Source organism: Notamacropus eugenii, chromosome 4 (genome assembly GCF_028372415.1).
Source record: "Notamacropus eugenii isolate mMacEug1 chromosome 4, mMacEug1.pri_v2, whole genome shotgun sequence".
NCBI classification, from domain to species: domain Eukaryota; kingdom Metazoa; phylum Chordata; class Mammalia; order Diprotodontia; family Macropodidae; genus Notamacropus; species Notamacropus eugenii.
Window position 1 is genome coordinate 250670716 of NC_092875.1, and position 14142 is coordinate 250684857.

The 14142-nt window shown below is 31.8% G+C and overlaps 1 protein-coding gene across 6 annotated transcripts in view; it reads right to left on the reverse strand.

The window, feature by feature from the left end:
• SS18 (SS18 subunit of BAF chromatin remodeling complex) overlaps positions 1 to 14142 on the reverse strand; it is a 98764-nt gene that overhangs the window by 12904 nt on the left and 71718 nt on the right. For 4 of the 6 annotated variants that reach the window (XM_072604442.1, XM_072604444.1, XM_072604446.1 and 1 more), the window contains 4 exons: positions 4769 to 4936; positions 4033 to 4137; positions 1304 to 1396; positions 390 to 512 (listed from right to left, as the gene is read on the reverse strand). In XM_072604442.1, the coding sequence (XP_072460543.1) occupies positions 390 to 512; positions 1304 to 1396; positions 4033 to 4137; positions 4769 to 4936 (489 nt within the window). The remainder of the gene's footprint in view (positions 1 to 389; positions 513 to 1303; positions 1397 to 4032; positions 4138 to 4768; positions 4937 to 14142) is intronic. The other 2 variants (XM_072604443.1, XM_072604447.1) reach the window with 1 other exon arrangement.

Consider the following 14142-nt stretch of genomic DNA (forward strand, 5'->3'; position numbering starts at 1 on the left):
TTAATAGTGTGAAATGAAGTAGATATTTAATATTTCTTTTTTGCCATGAATCATCCTTTGTTAAAAATATTTACTTGATTAAACTATTAGATAGTGCTGTTATACAGAAAGACATTAGAACATTTATTGAGATTAGGGTTTTAAAATTTACATTTATTAAGTGTATGACAGAATCTTGCTAGTCAGGAGGCTGACAATATCCTCAGAGTTTTCTTCTATTTCCTAACAAAATTGAATTCTAACAAATTTATCAGAATTTTACATTTCTAGGCTTAAAAAAGGGGAAAGAAATCTATTTATTCTTCAACAATTTACTCTCTACTCCCTGTCTGACCCCCCTCAACACGTCCAGACACATACACAAAACTCACAAAAAGCTGTGTACATACCATAACCCTGCTGCTGTCCTGGGTAAGGCTGCTGACCTGGATACTGCTGCTGCTGTGGTGGATAACCCTGTTGTGGAGGTGGTCCTTGATATGCATCTTGCTGCTGACCATATTGTGAATTCCCTGTAGGATGATTGGAAGAGGGAAAAAGAGCCATTGAGAGATTTGCTTAATTAATTTATTTTTCCTTCTAAGATGCACAGCCAACAACACAAGAACAAAAATGAAATGCAATCTTGATTTTTAAAAGTTAACAAAACAAAGAAAACTCAAACCAAACAGAAGGATTCGGCCAAACAAACTGCAGTTAAAGCCAATTTTGCAAGGTTGAACTGCAGCATTTTCAGCGTCTCTGCCATACGAGCATTACATTTACTGGAACATCACAGTCATAAGATCATGACTATGCTAAATAAAATAAAAAAGACAAAATTAAAGACAGCTACAAGAGCACACACTAGCTACACAAGATCAGCAAGCTGTTTCCTAAAGGCACTATATTTATATATGGAATTATGTATGTATATATGTATATATATATATATATATATATATATATATATATATATATATATATATATATATATATGTAAACACACAGAAAAAAAAACCGAACTGATGGATTTGTTTAAATAGAAATTTTCCATTGAGTAAAAAAAAAACAAAACAAAACAAAACTTTCTAAAGATCTTTTAGTCATTTTACTGTTGTTAGAGAATGGCAAATTATGGTTATACATTTTAGGTGTTTGCAAGAAAATTATTTTGATTGTTGTAGGGACTCCATAACTTTCAAGATAGCCAGTAACTAATACGCTACAAAGGTTTTTTTTGAATATAGGTTGCCTTGTGCAAGAAATTTCATTCCTGGGGGAGGAGATATATGTGCATATGTGTGTGAAGGTATATAGATACCTCCTTCGTAGTAATGTTGTGAGGAATCCTCATAAGGCCTATCGTAGCCTTGTTCAGGATACGACGGTTGCTGATAACCGTAATCATTATGACCTACATCAATTCGACAAGAGACAGGAAGAAACGTTAATGGCCAATGAGTGAAAACTCTAAAAATATTTAAACTTTCATATAAAATGAAAAAAATTTAACTGGAAATACATAAAAAAAATTTTTTCAATTGCATTAGCCAAATATTTACCAATATGAATTTCATATTGAGTCAACGTGCAGATTTTTTTTTTAAAGTAAAAAGCAGTAGTTTTAGAAACACCACAGAAAGGGACAGTATTAAACCTCTGATAATCCTCATTGGGACAAAAAAACTTTATCTTCCATTAAAAAAAGAATGAAAGCATTTAGGTCTTTCACATGTAAATAACCTGAATTAAATTAGAATGAACAAAGGAAGCAATTATCATATTTTGTCAAACACCTGTTCTGCTGATCTCCAATTCCACAGCATATGCTAAAGACAATACAAAATATAACAGAGCTTCATAACGTTTTTTTTTCCCCTGAAAGAAACTGAAGACAAAATTTTTACATTATATTTTCCCATTTAAAGCATTAGGAATTGAAAATATATTCCTTTTCTAAAGTTTTTCAAAGTATTTTTCACATACAACCTTTACAAAATTATTACAGTTTTTACAGAGATTCAGTTACCTCTACCTTAATAACTCAAAGCATACCCAACCAGTATGTTGTTTTAAGACAATTTATTTCTCCTCTAAGATTACAAGAAACTAGCACCAAAAAATATTCCTGAATTCACAACTGCCCTTAACAAGGAATGCACAGATAACACAACCTCTCAGGTAGCTAAAATAAATGCTGAAATTTTGGAAGAATAACTAAATAAGGGCAGGGAATTATAAGTATTATATTCACTGCACTGCTCTGTGCGTTCCAAAGTTCTGAAAAACCACCTTAGAAATACCTATGCTGTTATTTGCATAAATATTCAGAAATAATAGAAAATGTCCAATACTGCTTAACATAATTACTGAACTTAAAAGAATAAATGGTCCGTGTAAATGTCAGACACACATGTAAAAATGCATCTATGCAAAAATACACTTTTAACCAAAAATCCTTAATGAAGAACACTAAAACAGGTTATCTTCAGTATTTTTAAAATTTGGTATTTGTATGATTAGCTTCTATCTTTTCTAAGCAGCAGGTCAAAAACAGAGCAATACAAATCTCAGATTTAAGAAGGTATGCTATGAAAGAGAACTGGATTTTATTAAATATACTACTGAAATAATAAATTGGATCCATGCAAAAGCTTTTTGTGTGCTCAACTGAATCATTTCATTTTATTTAAAAATAATTTTCAAATGTATTAAAATTATTATTTTGGCTTACTATAATGAAAGTTATCCTAACATATATAATTTAATAAAGTAGACTTCATATTTCTTGAAAAGCTTATATACTATATAATGAAACTTTTCCATTAAAGTTTCATACTATATTTATATCTATACATAAAAATAAAAAGATGAGTCAATTAGCTAACTGAAGCAAAAAACACATCATAATGGAAAAATGGGATTTTCCTGACATTAATTACCCAATCAATCATCAGATTAACCATTATCACTATAAGGATAATTATAAACAATAATAATTATTTACTAAATGTGTAGTATAAGATATTATACAATTCATCTGATAACTTTTCCAACTGTGTACTTCGCTTTACCTATGTAGTTAGTGCCAAAATACTACATCAGTACAATGATATTCATTACTAGTGTACCTCGCTTTATGCAATAGGCTATGTTACCAATAAATTTTTATACACTGAGTCAAATGTTCCATTTACATTTTTTCCCATTTACTTCCCACTACAATTTCAGAAATACTTTTACTTTCTATTCTTAGAAGCTCCCAAGTATTTTAGTTTTAAGTTTCTTTCCTTCTAAATCTCTTAAGTCAAGTAAATATAATAAAAAGGAGCTTACTATTCAAAGGTACCCTCTAGTAAAACCTATTATAAAGTGAAGACTCTTTTTGATATGAGTAATTATTTCTGAATTTATCTACCTTAAACATTTGGATTGTGATACTCATTGGGCTTTCTTAAAGCAGGAAACACCTGTATTACCAATTGTCTCACAACCTTTCTGACTCCCTATCTCTTCTTCAAAAATACCAGAGTAACTGTGCCATGAATTTCTATAACTCAATAAACCAAAACTACAGAATTAGTCAGATGACAACTATAATATCTATACACAGTTCCTGATCAGCAGGCAAAATTTACTAAAATGATACAATTTGTAAATAACTTATTCAAAAATTGTAGTCTCTATGCGTACATACAATGGAATACAAGAAGTCCATATAATAAAACAGCTTTGGATGAAATTAACAATTGAGAATGTAGAGGAAAGGATCCCTTTTTATCTGTTGAAATTCTAATGATAAAACATGAAGCTCAATGGCACAAATGTGGAAGTACATATTACACAAAATCTAATTTAAGTTAGTTCTAATAAATTATCCTTAGTGTCTTAAATTATTGTAAACATTTCTGACTTATTTTATTTTAAAAACTATCTGTTATTGAAACAGATTGCTAACTTTTTCACCCCATTAAAATGATTTTTAATAGCTGTCTACATTAATATTGGGCAGGTATAGAAAATGGGAAAGTTAACATTAGGAGAGATTACCATCAGGGTAATATTGCTGGTTCATGCCTTCTGGAGGACCTTGTCCACCATGACTGTATTGGTCCCCATAATAGTCTTCCTGGCCTGAGTACTGCTGTGGTGGGCCTGAAAAACCACAACCAGTCAAGATGTAAATAATTTGTTTTCTCTGTTATCAAAGGCTTCTTTCTAATCTGATCTTGAGATACATTTCTCAAATGTAGACTCCCCAACCCATTTTTTGGCATTTCAGACATTTTAATGGCTCTATAATTTCACAGATATACACAAACACATTTTGGAGATTTTCTACTTGGCTCCTTATACACTAAAGTTAATCAAAATAATATATGTACAATATCAACAATACAGAATCTTGTGGCAAGAAAAAGTAACAGACAATAAAAAAGAATTACAAAAAGGTGGAACATATAATTGTTTTATTTTCTTCTGGTGTTTGAGGAATTTTGCAATAAAATAGATTTTTAGAATTCTTTAGTGTACATTAATTTGTGATAAAAACTTTTATGATGTTACTTTTTTCTTTAAATAAGTACAACTAAGAAAGAAACGTGTACCACAAAGTTCAAATCCACTTAATGCTCTTTAGTTATATTTTAGGGAAGAAAAAAGTGCTGGAGACAAAAAGCCCAACTTTGCCTTATTATGTTCTAAGTTGAAAAGTTAATTAGAAATGAAAACAATTTAAATCCTTACACTTATCACTATAGAATAATCAAGAAAACATCTCTATTACCTTGCTGAGGTGGTCTGTAAGGAGGAATCTGTCTTTGACCCATCATATGATTCCCTTGATTAACTTGACCCATCATTCCCATTGGGGGCTGTTGTCCTTGATAATGCTGACCACCTCCCTGTGGCATATTATACTGTTGTGAAGGAGGCTGCTGATGCATCATTGGACCTGAGAAATATATATATGTATATATATTACATGCAAGATTTTAATCTTACAAAATAGAAATACAAGTAACCACTTTTGTCATAAAAATTTCAAAATGTGGCAGTTGTTCTCAATTATAACCTTAGCTCCAATTTTACTCCTTTGTATCATTTAATTAAAACCTCACAAAATCTTATATAAAAATTTTATGCATTACTAATAATAAAGGACATGTATATTCTAAGAACGTTATCATTATTAGGGTAATTAGAAGGATTTTACATAGAAAGTGGATGTGGGAGTGAGTTGATTAAGTTGGGATGATATTATAAAAAAAAAAAAAAAACAAACCTAGGCCACAAAGAGAGATGCCCAAGAGGAAAAGAGAGGAAGAATAGGTAAAATTGTAAAATTCGTATGCAAGTAAGAGCTTTTACAGTGGAGGGGAAAGTGGTTGACAGGCGCAACATCTGAACCTCACTCACCTCTAAATTGGTTCAAAGAGTGAAAACAGAGAGAAAGAGAGATAGATACTCTACTGGTAATAGAAATCTATCTGACTCAATAGGGAAGTAGGTGAGGAAAGAAATAAGAGGAAAGGAGAGGAGAAATAAAAAGGAGGGCAGATAAAAGGCAGTGGTCAGAAGCAAAACAGATTTGAGAGGAAGAACAAGATAAAAAGAGAGAAAGAGGGATAAACAGAAAAAAAGCACAGAGAGAAAAGCACACTTAGTATTCCTGTGAATGTGAATGGGATGAATTTATCCATAACATGAAGGCATATAGTAGAATGAATTAGAAACTAGAATCCAACAATAAGCTGTTTATAAGAAAAACAGTTGAAATGGCAACAAACATAGCTTTAAAATAAGGGGTCAGAGCTTCAACTGAAGTGAAAAAATCAGGGATAGCAACCATAATCTCAGAAAAAACAAAACCAGACCTAATTAAAAGGGATAAGCAGGGAAATTACATCTTGCTTAAAAGAACCAGACAATGGTTCTATGATATAGCATCCACATTCTTAAAGTAAACATTAAATGAGTTACAGGAGAAAATAGCAAAACTATACTAATGAGGGAAATCAATTTTCCCCCTTCAGAGCTAGATAAAACGAATCATAAAATAAATAAGAAAAAAGCCAAGGAAATGAACAGACTCTTAGAAAAGTTAAAGATGATAAACCACTGGAGAAAACTGAACAGGAATAGAAAAGAGTATACTTTTTTCTCACCTGCACATAACACCTTCACAAAAACTAATCATGTATTAGGTAGGGCATAATAACCTTACAACCAAATGCAAGAAAGTAGAAATAGTTAACGTATCCTTTCCAGGACATAATGCAATTAAAATTATATTTGATAAAGAGCCATGAAGCATAGATTTAAAGTTAATTGGAAACAAAATGTCTAATCCTAAAGAATGTGTGAGTCAAACAACACAGAAATAATAACTTCATTAAAGAGAAAGAGAAAGAGATTGTGGGATGCAGCCAAAGCAATACATAGGGGAAAATTTCTATCTCTTAATGTGTACATCAATAAAAGAGAGAAAGAGCAGATCAATGAATTGGGCATCCAACTAAAAAAAAAATCTAGAAAAAGAATAAATTAAAAATTGCCAGTTAAACACCAAAATGGAAGTCCTGAAAAGCAAGGAAGAGATTCATAAAACTGAAAGAAAACCACGGTACTGTAAATAAAACTAGGAGGTGATTTTATGGGGAAAAAAAACAGTAAGATAAATAAATCACTGGTTAATTTGATTTAAAAAAAGAAAATCAAATTATCGGTATCAAAAGTGAAAAGAATGAATAGACCACCAATAAAGATGAAATTAAAACAATTATTAGGAATTATTATGCCCAATTATATACCAGTAAAACTAAAAACCTAAGTAAAATGGATGAATATTTATAAAAATATAAATTGACCAGATTAACATAAGAAGAAACAGAATACTTAAATAACTCGATCCTAGAAAAAGAAATTGAACAAGCCATCAATGAGCTCCCTGAGGAAAATGCCCATGACCAGAGAGATTTACAAGTGAATTCTACTAAACATTTAGGGAACAATAAATGCCAATACTATGCAAACTATTTGAAAAAATAGGTAGAGAAAGGAGAAAGAGTCCTAACCAAATTCCTTTTAGGACAAATATGGTTCTGACACTTAACCTAGGGAAAGCAAAAACAGAGAAAGAAAACAAAAGACCAATTTCTTTAATGAATATTGAAGCAAAAGTTTTAAATAAAATACTAGCAAGGAGATTATAGTACTATATCACAAAGATCATACAATATAACCAGGTGGAATTTGTACTAGGAATGCAAGACTAGTTCAATACTAGGGAACTATCAGAACAATTGATTATGTAAATAACAAAAACAACAAAAAATATATGATTATGTCAATAGGTACAGAAAAAGGTTTTAACAAAATACAACACTCATTCCTATTAAAAACACAAGAAAGCATAAGAATCAGTGGAACTTTTCCTAAAATGATAAGTAGTATCTATCTAAAACCAAGAACAAGCATTATTTGTAATGGGGATAAATTTGAAGCCTTCCCAATTAAATCACAAGGGAAACAAAGATACCCATTATCACTACTATTATTCAATAATCTACTAGAATTGCTAGCTATAGCAATACGACAAGATAAAGAAATAAAAATAGGCAATGAGGAAACAAAACTATCACTTTTTGCAGTTGAGATGATGGTATATACTTAGGGAACCCTAGAGAATTAACTAAAAAGCTGGTTGAAACAATTAACAACTTCAGCAAATTACAGTATTTAAAATAAACCCATATAAATTATCAGCTTTTCTATATATTATCAACAAAACCTAGCACCAAAAGATAAATTCCATTTAGAATAACTGCAGACAATATAAAATACTTAGGAGTCCATCTGCCAAGACAAACTTGGATTATATGAATTATATGATTATATGAACACCATTACAAAACATTTTTCACACAGATAAAGACAGGTCTAGATAACTGGAGAAATATTAGTAACTCATGAGTAAGCCAAGATAATACAATAAAAATGAAAATTCTTTCTAAGCTAATTTACTTATTCAAGGTCATACCAAACTATCAAAGAATTATTTTATAAGGCTAGAAAAAAATAGTAACAAAATTCACCTGGAAGAACAAAAGGTCAAAAATATCAAGAGAATCAATGGGGAAAAAAGATTAAGGAAGGTAGCTTAGCAGTTCCAGATTTCAAACTATATTACAAAGCAATAATCATCAAAACAATCTGATACTGGCTAAGAAAGCATAGTGTTTTATAAACTCAAAGATTCAAGCGTTGGGGATTAGAACTCAACATCTGACAAAAACTGCTAGAAAACTTGAAAGCAATTTGGCACAAACTAAGCACAGATCAACATGTCACAACGCATACCAAGATACAGCCAAAACAGATAAATGATTTGGACATCAGGGGTGATATTATAAGTAAACTAGAGAGAATGGAAAAACGTACCTGTGGTTAAGGGAAGGAAGAGTTTATGACCAAATAGCAGACAGAGAGGGTTAAGAAAGCAAAATAGATAATTTTAATTATATAAAATTTAAAAGCTTTTGCACAAACAATACTAATGCATTCAAAATTAGAAGGAAAACAAGGACACTGGGGAAAAAACTTCAGAGCATAAAGACTTCATTTCTCAAATATAATAGGAAGCTGAGTCAAATTTATAAAACAGCCATTCCTCAGTTGATAAATGGTCAAAGGATATGAAAAGGATGTTTTCAGAAGAAGAAATCAAAGCCATCAAGAGTCACATGAAGAAATGCTCTAAATCACTACTGATTAGAGAACTGCAAATTAAAACAACTCTGACATACCCATCTTACACCTATCAGAGGGGCTAATAAGACAACATGACATAGAAGGAAAATAAATGCTGGAGGGGATATGGGAAAATGGGGACATTAATTCACTGCTGGTACAATTGTGAACTAGTCCAACCATTCTGGAAAACAATTTAGAACTATACCCAGGGAAGGCTTATAAAACTGTGCAAACCCTTTAAGGGCCTACCTTCAATTATCACTACTATGTCTGGATCCCAAAGAGAAAAGAGGAAAGGACCTATTTGTACAAAACTATTTATAGCAGCTCTTTTTGTGGTGGCAAAGAATTAGAAATTGAGGGGATGCTTATCATTTGAGGAATGGCTGAACAAAAGCTGTGGTATATGATTGTGATGAAATACTATTGGACTATAGGAAATAACAAGCAGAATGGTTTCAAAAAAACCTGGTAAGACTTATATGAACTCTTGCAAAGTGAAGTGAGCAGAACCAGGAGAACCCTGTCCACATTAACAGCAGTATTGCAAGGATGGTCAACTGTGAAAGCCTTAGCAACTCTGATCAAATCAATGATCCAAGACAATTTCACAGGACCCATGATAAAAAACGCTATCCACCTCCAAAAAGAGAACTGATGAACTCTGAACATTGAGTGAAGTATATTTTTTGTGCTCTATTTTTATTGTTTTATGTTTTCTTTCACAACATGGCTAATAAGGAAATGTTTTGCATGACTTCATATATATAACTGACATCAAATTGTCTCTCTCTCCTCTACCCCTTCTTCCTTTTCTATTCTCTTTCCTACTTTCCTTTCCCTTTTCTCTTAAAAAAAAAAAATCTATTAGCATATTTGTATAATATTCTAACTACTAATTCAGATCAGCAAGCAACAGTCACAGAAACAAACCTCTGCATTCATTTAAGGAATGAAAAAATTATAGAAATCTATTATGAAATAAAAAGGATTCTGATGTCCAAAAAAGGAAGGCTAAAGCAAAAACTACATGGCAATATCATTCATTAATATTGATAAGAAATTTTAAGAGAGAAGATAGCAAAAGATCAAAAACTAATTCATAATAACCAACTTATGCCAAAAATTAGCATAAGTTATCTTAACAAGTTTGTAGGTACTAGATCTGTGACATCACTACTATAGAGAATTTACCACTAGGAAAACTATTTTACAAATATAAACATAATTATTCTGCAACTTATAATCTTAGAAAGCTGTATGGTGCTCTGAAAAGCTAAGTGATTTGCTCATGATCACATGGCCAGTATGTGTCAAAAGGCAAAATTTAACTTAAAATCAAGTCTCCCTGACTTTCATCTATTCTCTAGCCAATGTCATGATGTCTCTCACTATAAATTATATATTAATCAGACACCAAAAACCATATGATTTTATCCAAAAAATGAAAAAGTCTTCAACAAGACACAGTACTCATTTATGTTATGTTATGTTAGGTGATTATTACTCTTTAATGATGTCAAAAGTAGATCTCTAAAACCAAGAGCCAGCATTATTGTTGTGTGGAAACACTGTCACAAGGAAAACAAGAATGCATCTTCTCCCAAATATTTTTGACATAATGCAGAAATATTAGCTATAGAAAGAAAACCAGAGAGAAATTAAGTAAACATCAGCAAACAGGATGTAAATTATTCCTTTTTTGCAAAGAATACTTTGGTCTATACCTATAAAACCTATAAAAATCAGCAAAGAAATCAATAAACATTATTAATTGCTTCAATAAAGTAACAATAAAAATTAAATCCACAGAAATCGTTAGTATTTCCATAAACTGCAAAGAAAAACAACAAAGAAACAGAAGAAAAAAGGAATTCCAGTCAAAATTACAATTACCCACAAACTTGGGGCTCATGTTTCAAATGGCCATTTACCATGCAGTCTTACAAAATTTTCAGGATTAAGAGGCTCCTTTTCAGAAGTAGAAGCAAAATTGCTGCAATCCTCACTGGATTCATATGAAAAATGGCATTAAGATCTTGTAGGATAATTCACAGTCTGAGACACTGGGTAAGGACAGAACCAGGCTTATGAAGGGCAGCAAGTTTTTTAGCTGCATATATATTCCACACCAAGTTAAAACGAAATTTTTTAGTGCCACTTAATGAAGGAAATTATGTTTCTATTTTGAAAGTTATTTGACAAAACAAAGACAAGAAATCTACTAATGAAGAGACTAATCCCATCATCTGATTTTCATGCATTGCATTTTTCATTAATAAACACCTAACTATAAAACTATAAAAACCATAAGACATCAAAGTTAATCCGTCAAGGCACAGACACAGACAGACAGATGGATACTCACACACTCAGGATTTAAATACAACATAACATTTTACAAAAATTAAGGAACACAAAACTTATTCAACATTAATAGACACATAAATGTGTGTACGGTTGTATATGTATACATGTGTATGTATACACATATGTAGATATAATTTTCTTTATTCATGTTTGGGCCATGCTAAAATAATAAAGAAAAATGATAGGATTATGCTACCTAAATTAAGGATAGACCTCTACTTAATTTTTAGACGTTTTTAGCCTAGCTACACCAATCAAATTTAAAAGGGGTTACTTTATTTAACTAGACAAAATAATAACAAAATTCATTTGGAGTAATTAAACGGCAAAACTTTCAAGGGAAATAATGAAAAAAAGGAATGAAGGGAGCACAGGAGTACCAGATTTCAAATTATATTATAAAGCAGTAATTATCAAAAAAATTACACAATCCTGGTTAAAAAATATTTTGATAGATTGGGGATAGGGACTGAACCTAGGATTTCATAAATTTCATAAATAAATATTTGTGAGGAAATTGCCATTACCAGAAACATCTTGTCTGCAATTTATAGTCTTAGAGAGTTACCCAGAGTACTGAGAGGTTCAGTGACTTGCCCCTGGTCACAAAGCCATCATGTGTCAGAGGCAACACTTGAACGCAGATCTTCCTGGCTTCCAGATCAGTTATCTATCCAACTTTGTCAAGCCACCTCTCTGGAATAGAGCAAACTAAAACTAGATAAACAAGGATTTCCTTTTCAACAAAAATTAACAAGAATATTGCAAAGGAGTTTGGTGGAATATAGATTTAGACCAGTATATTACACTATGTTAACACACTGAGTTTCAAATGTTTAAATGATTTAAAAATAAGATCACTTTTTTTTTGAAGTGAAGAAAAAGTGAAGAATGATTGGAAGTAGAATTCATGAGACAGGCTTCCTCTTCTAAATGGATATATGAGATACTCATCCTTCACTGCCCAACTTAGGTGATTCTTGTCCACATTCTCCAAGTTCTACACAGAGAATGTCACTCAACATGTTGGAAGGATTGTTTGGTTTCTGTTGTGTTTTTTAATTTTACAAGGATACCAATGAAGCCCTCTGTCACCCCTCTCTCCATTACCACATAAGCACCATATCTGCTCTTTGCAGCACACATTTCCCTTAAGGACTCCTATTCTTCTCTCAAGCTCTTCACTGGTTTTAAATTATAGCTAGATCATATCAACCATGGGACTTACCCATTACTTTCAGTATATTATTTATTTAAGTTCAGAAATAAAAATAAATGTGGTATTCCAAGTTTTGCAGGTATACAACAACAATGGTAGAATGTTACTAAAAATATGGACCTTTGTTTTGGGAGAAACCTGGAGTTTTACAATTTCCTCCTATTCAATTTTAGTTTGAACTTACTGTCTGATGCAATCACACATTCTGAGGACAAGTGCTATAGATCCAGATTATGGAATGAATTTGAATGGATAATAGATACTCTTTATCCACTTGGTCTTTTTTTTTTGTATGAATGGTCAGGTCAAATACTTTTGAACTACTACAAGTATCTTCTAGGAAGCTCTGCAATATTGTAGGACATGATTCACTAATACTATTTCATTTACAAAAAGGAGCATCTGAAGAATCTCACCATACATGGGGAATATTTCCTTAACTTCAACTCTTCGAAGGATTTCCTTCAACAAAGTGATGAACACCTGTGGTAAGTATACATTTTCCTGTTTCATGCCTTACTTGATTAAATATAAAATAAATAAGCATGATATAATTAAAGGATAACTGAACAGGATTATTTCTGCTGTTGCATTCTTCAAGGAATATTAAATTATTTTGATATACAAAACAAGAAACATCTTGTTGGTAGAGAGTCAAGCCTTTGAGGTGGCAGTTTGCTCTACCTAATCAAATGCTTTTAACAAAGCAAAATGGGATTTCATATTCTCCACACCTTCCAGTCAACTGAGGAATTGTAAATATGTCCATTATAAGCAACTAGGTGGTACAGTAGATAATGCAACGATCCAGAGTCAGGAAGATGAGACTTCAAATTCAGCCTCAGATGCTTACTAGCTGTGTAATAACTAATTCCTAAACAAATTAAAACCCTACAGAGTTGTAGGATACTCAAAAGCTACTGTTTGTGACCTTTACACATCAAACTTTTTTTATTATCAAGACACACAGGGTTCATGCAAGAATACAAAAGATGCTCCCACCAAATTAATTATTCATATACTGAATATATATTTATGAGAATGAGTATTACAAAGACAAGTATTACAAAGACAATTACTATATATGCTGGTCATGCCTTACCAATGTGTCCCAAATTACGTTGTCTTTTATCTCACTATTCTGTGATATATTTTTCTATATCATTATCGTTGTGAAATATCCTGAAATAATTTTAAAATACTACTGAAATTCATTTTGTTTCAGTTAGAGTTGGATTACTGAAAAAAACTCAAACACTCTTAAGTCATCCAGCAATTAACAAAAGGAGATTTCTTTAGCCAACGTAAAAGAATAATATTCAACAGGGATAGGCATTGAGGACATAATCCAGTAGAATCAAGTAAGCAAACTCTCTTGCCTGAGGTGCCCAGCATGATCCACCAGGCAAATATCAGAGCTCCTCATGACAAGTAACAAGGAAGTGATGTCAACAGCCTGAGTCTTTAGTTCCCTGAGTCAACTGAGTCTAGAAGATGGCCTCAATACCTTTTCAGAAGCCAGCCTTGCACAGCAGGGCAGAAGTTAGGATAGTGCTCCTTCCACAAAAGGTGAATGCATAAATTGGCAAGAAATGTAATATGGCCTAATGGTAAGAATGTTGGACTTTGAGCAGAACCAGAACATTGCACACAGTAACAGCAATACTGCAAGATAATCAACTATGATTGACTTAGCTCTTCTCAGCAATACAATGATCCAAGACAATTCTAAAAGACTCAGGATGGATAATGCTATCCACATCCAAAGAAAAACCTATGGAGTCTGAATACAGACCAAAGCACACTATTTCCATTAT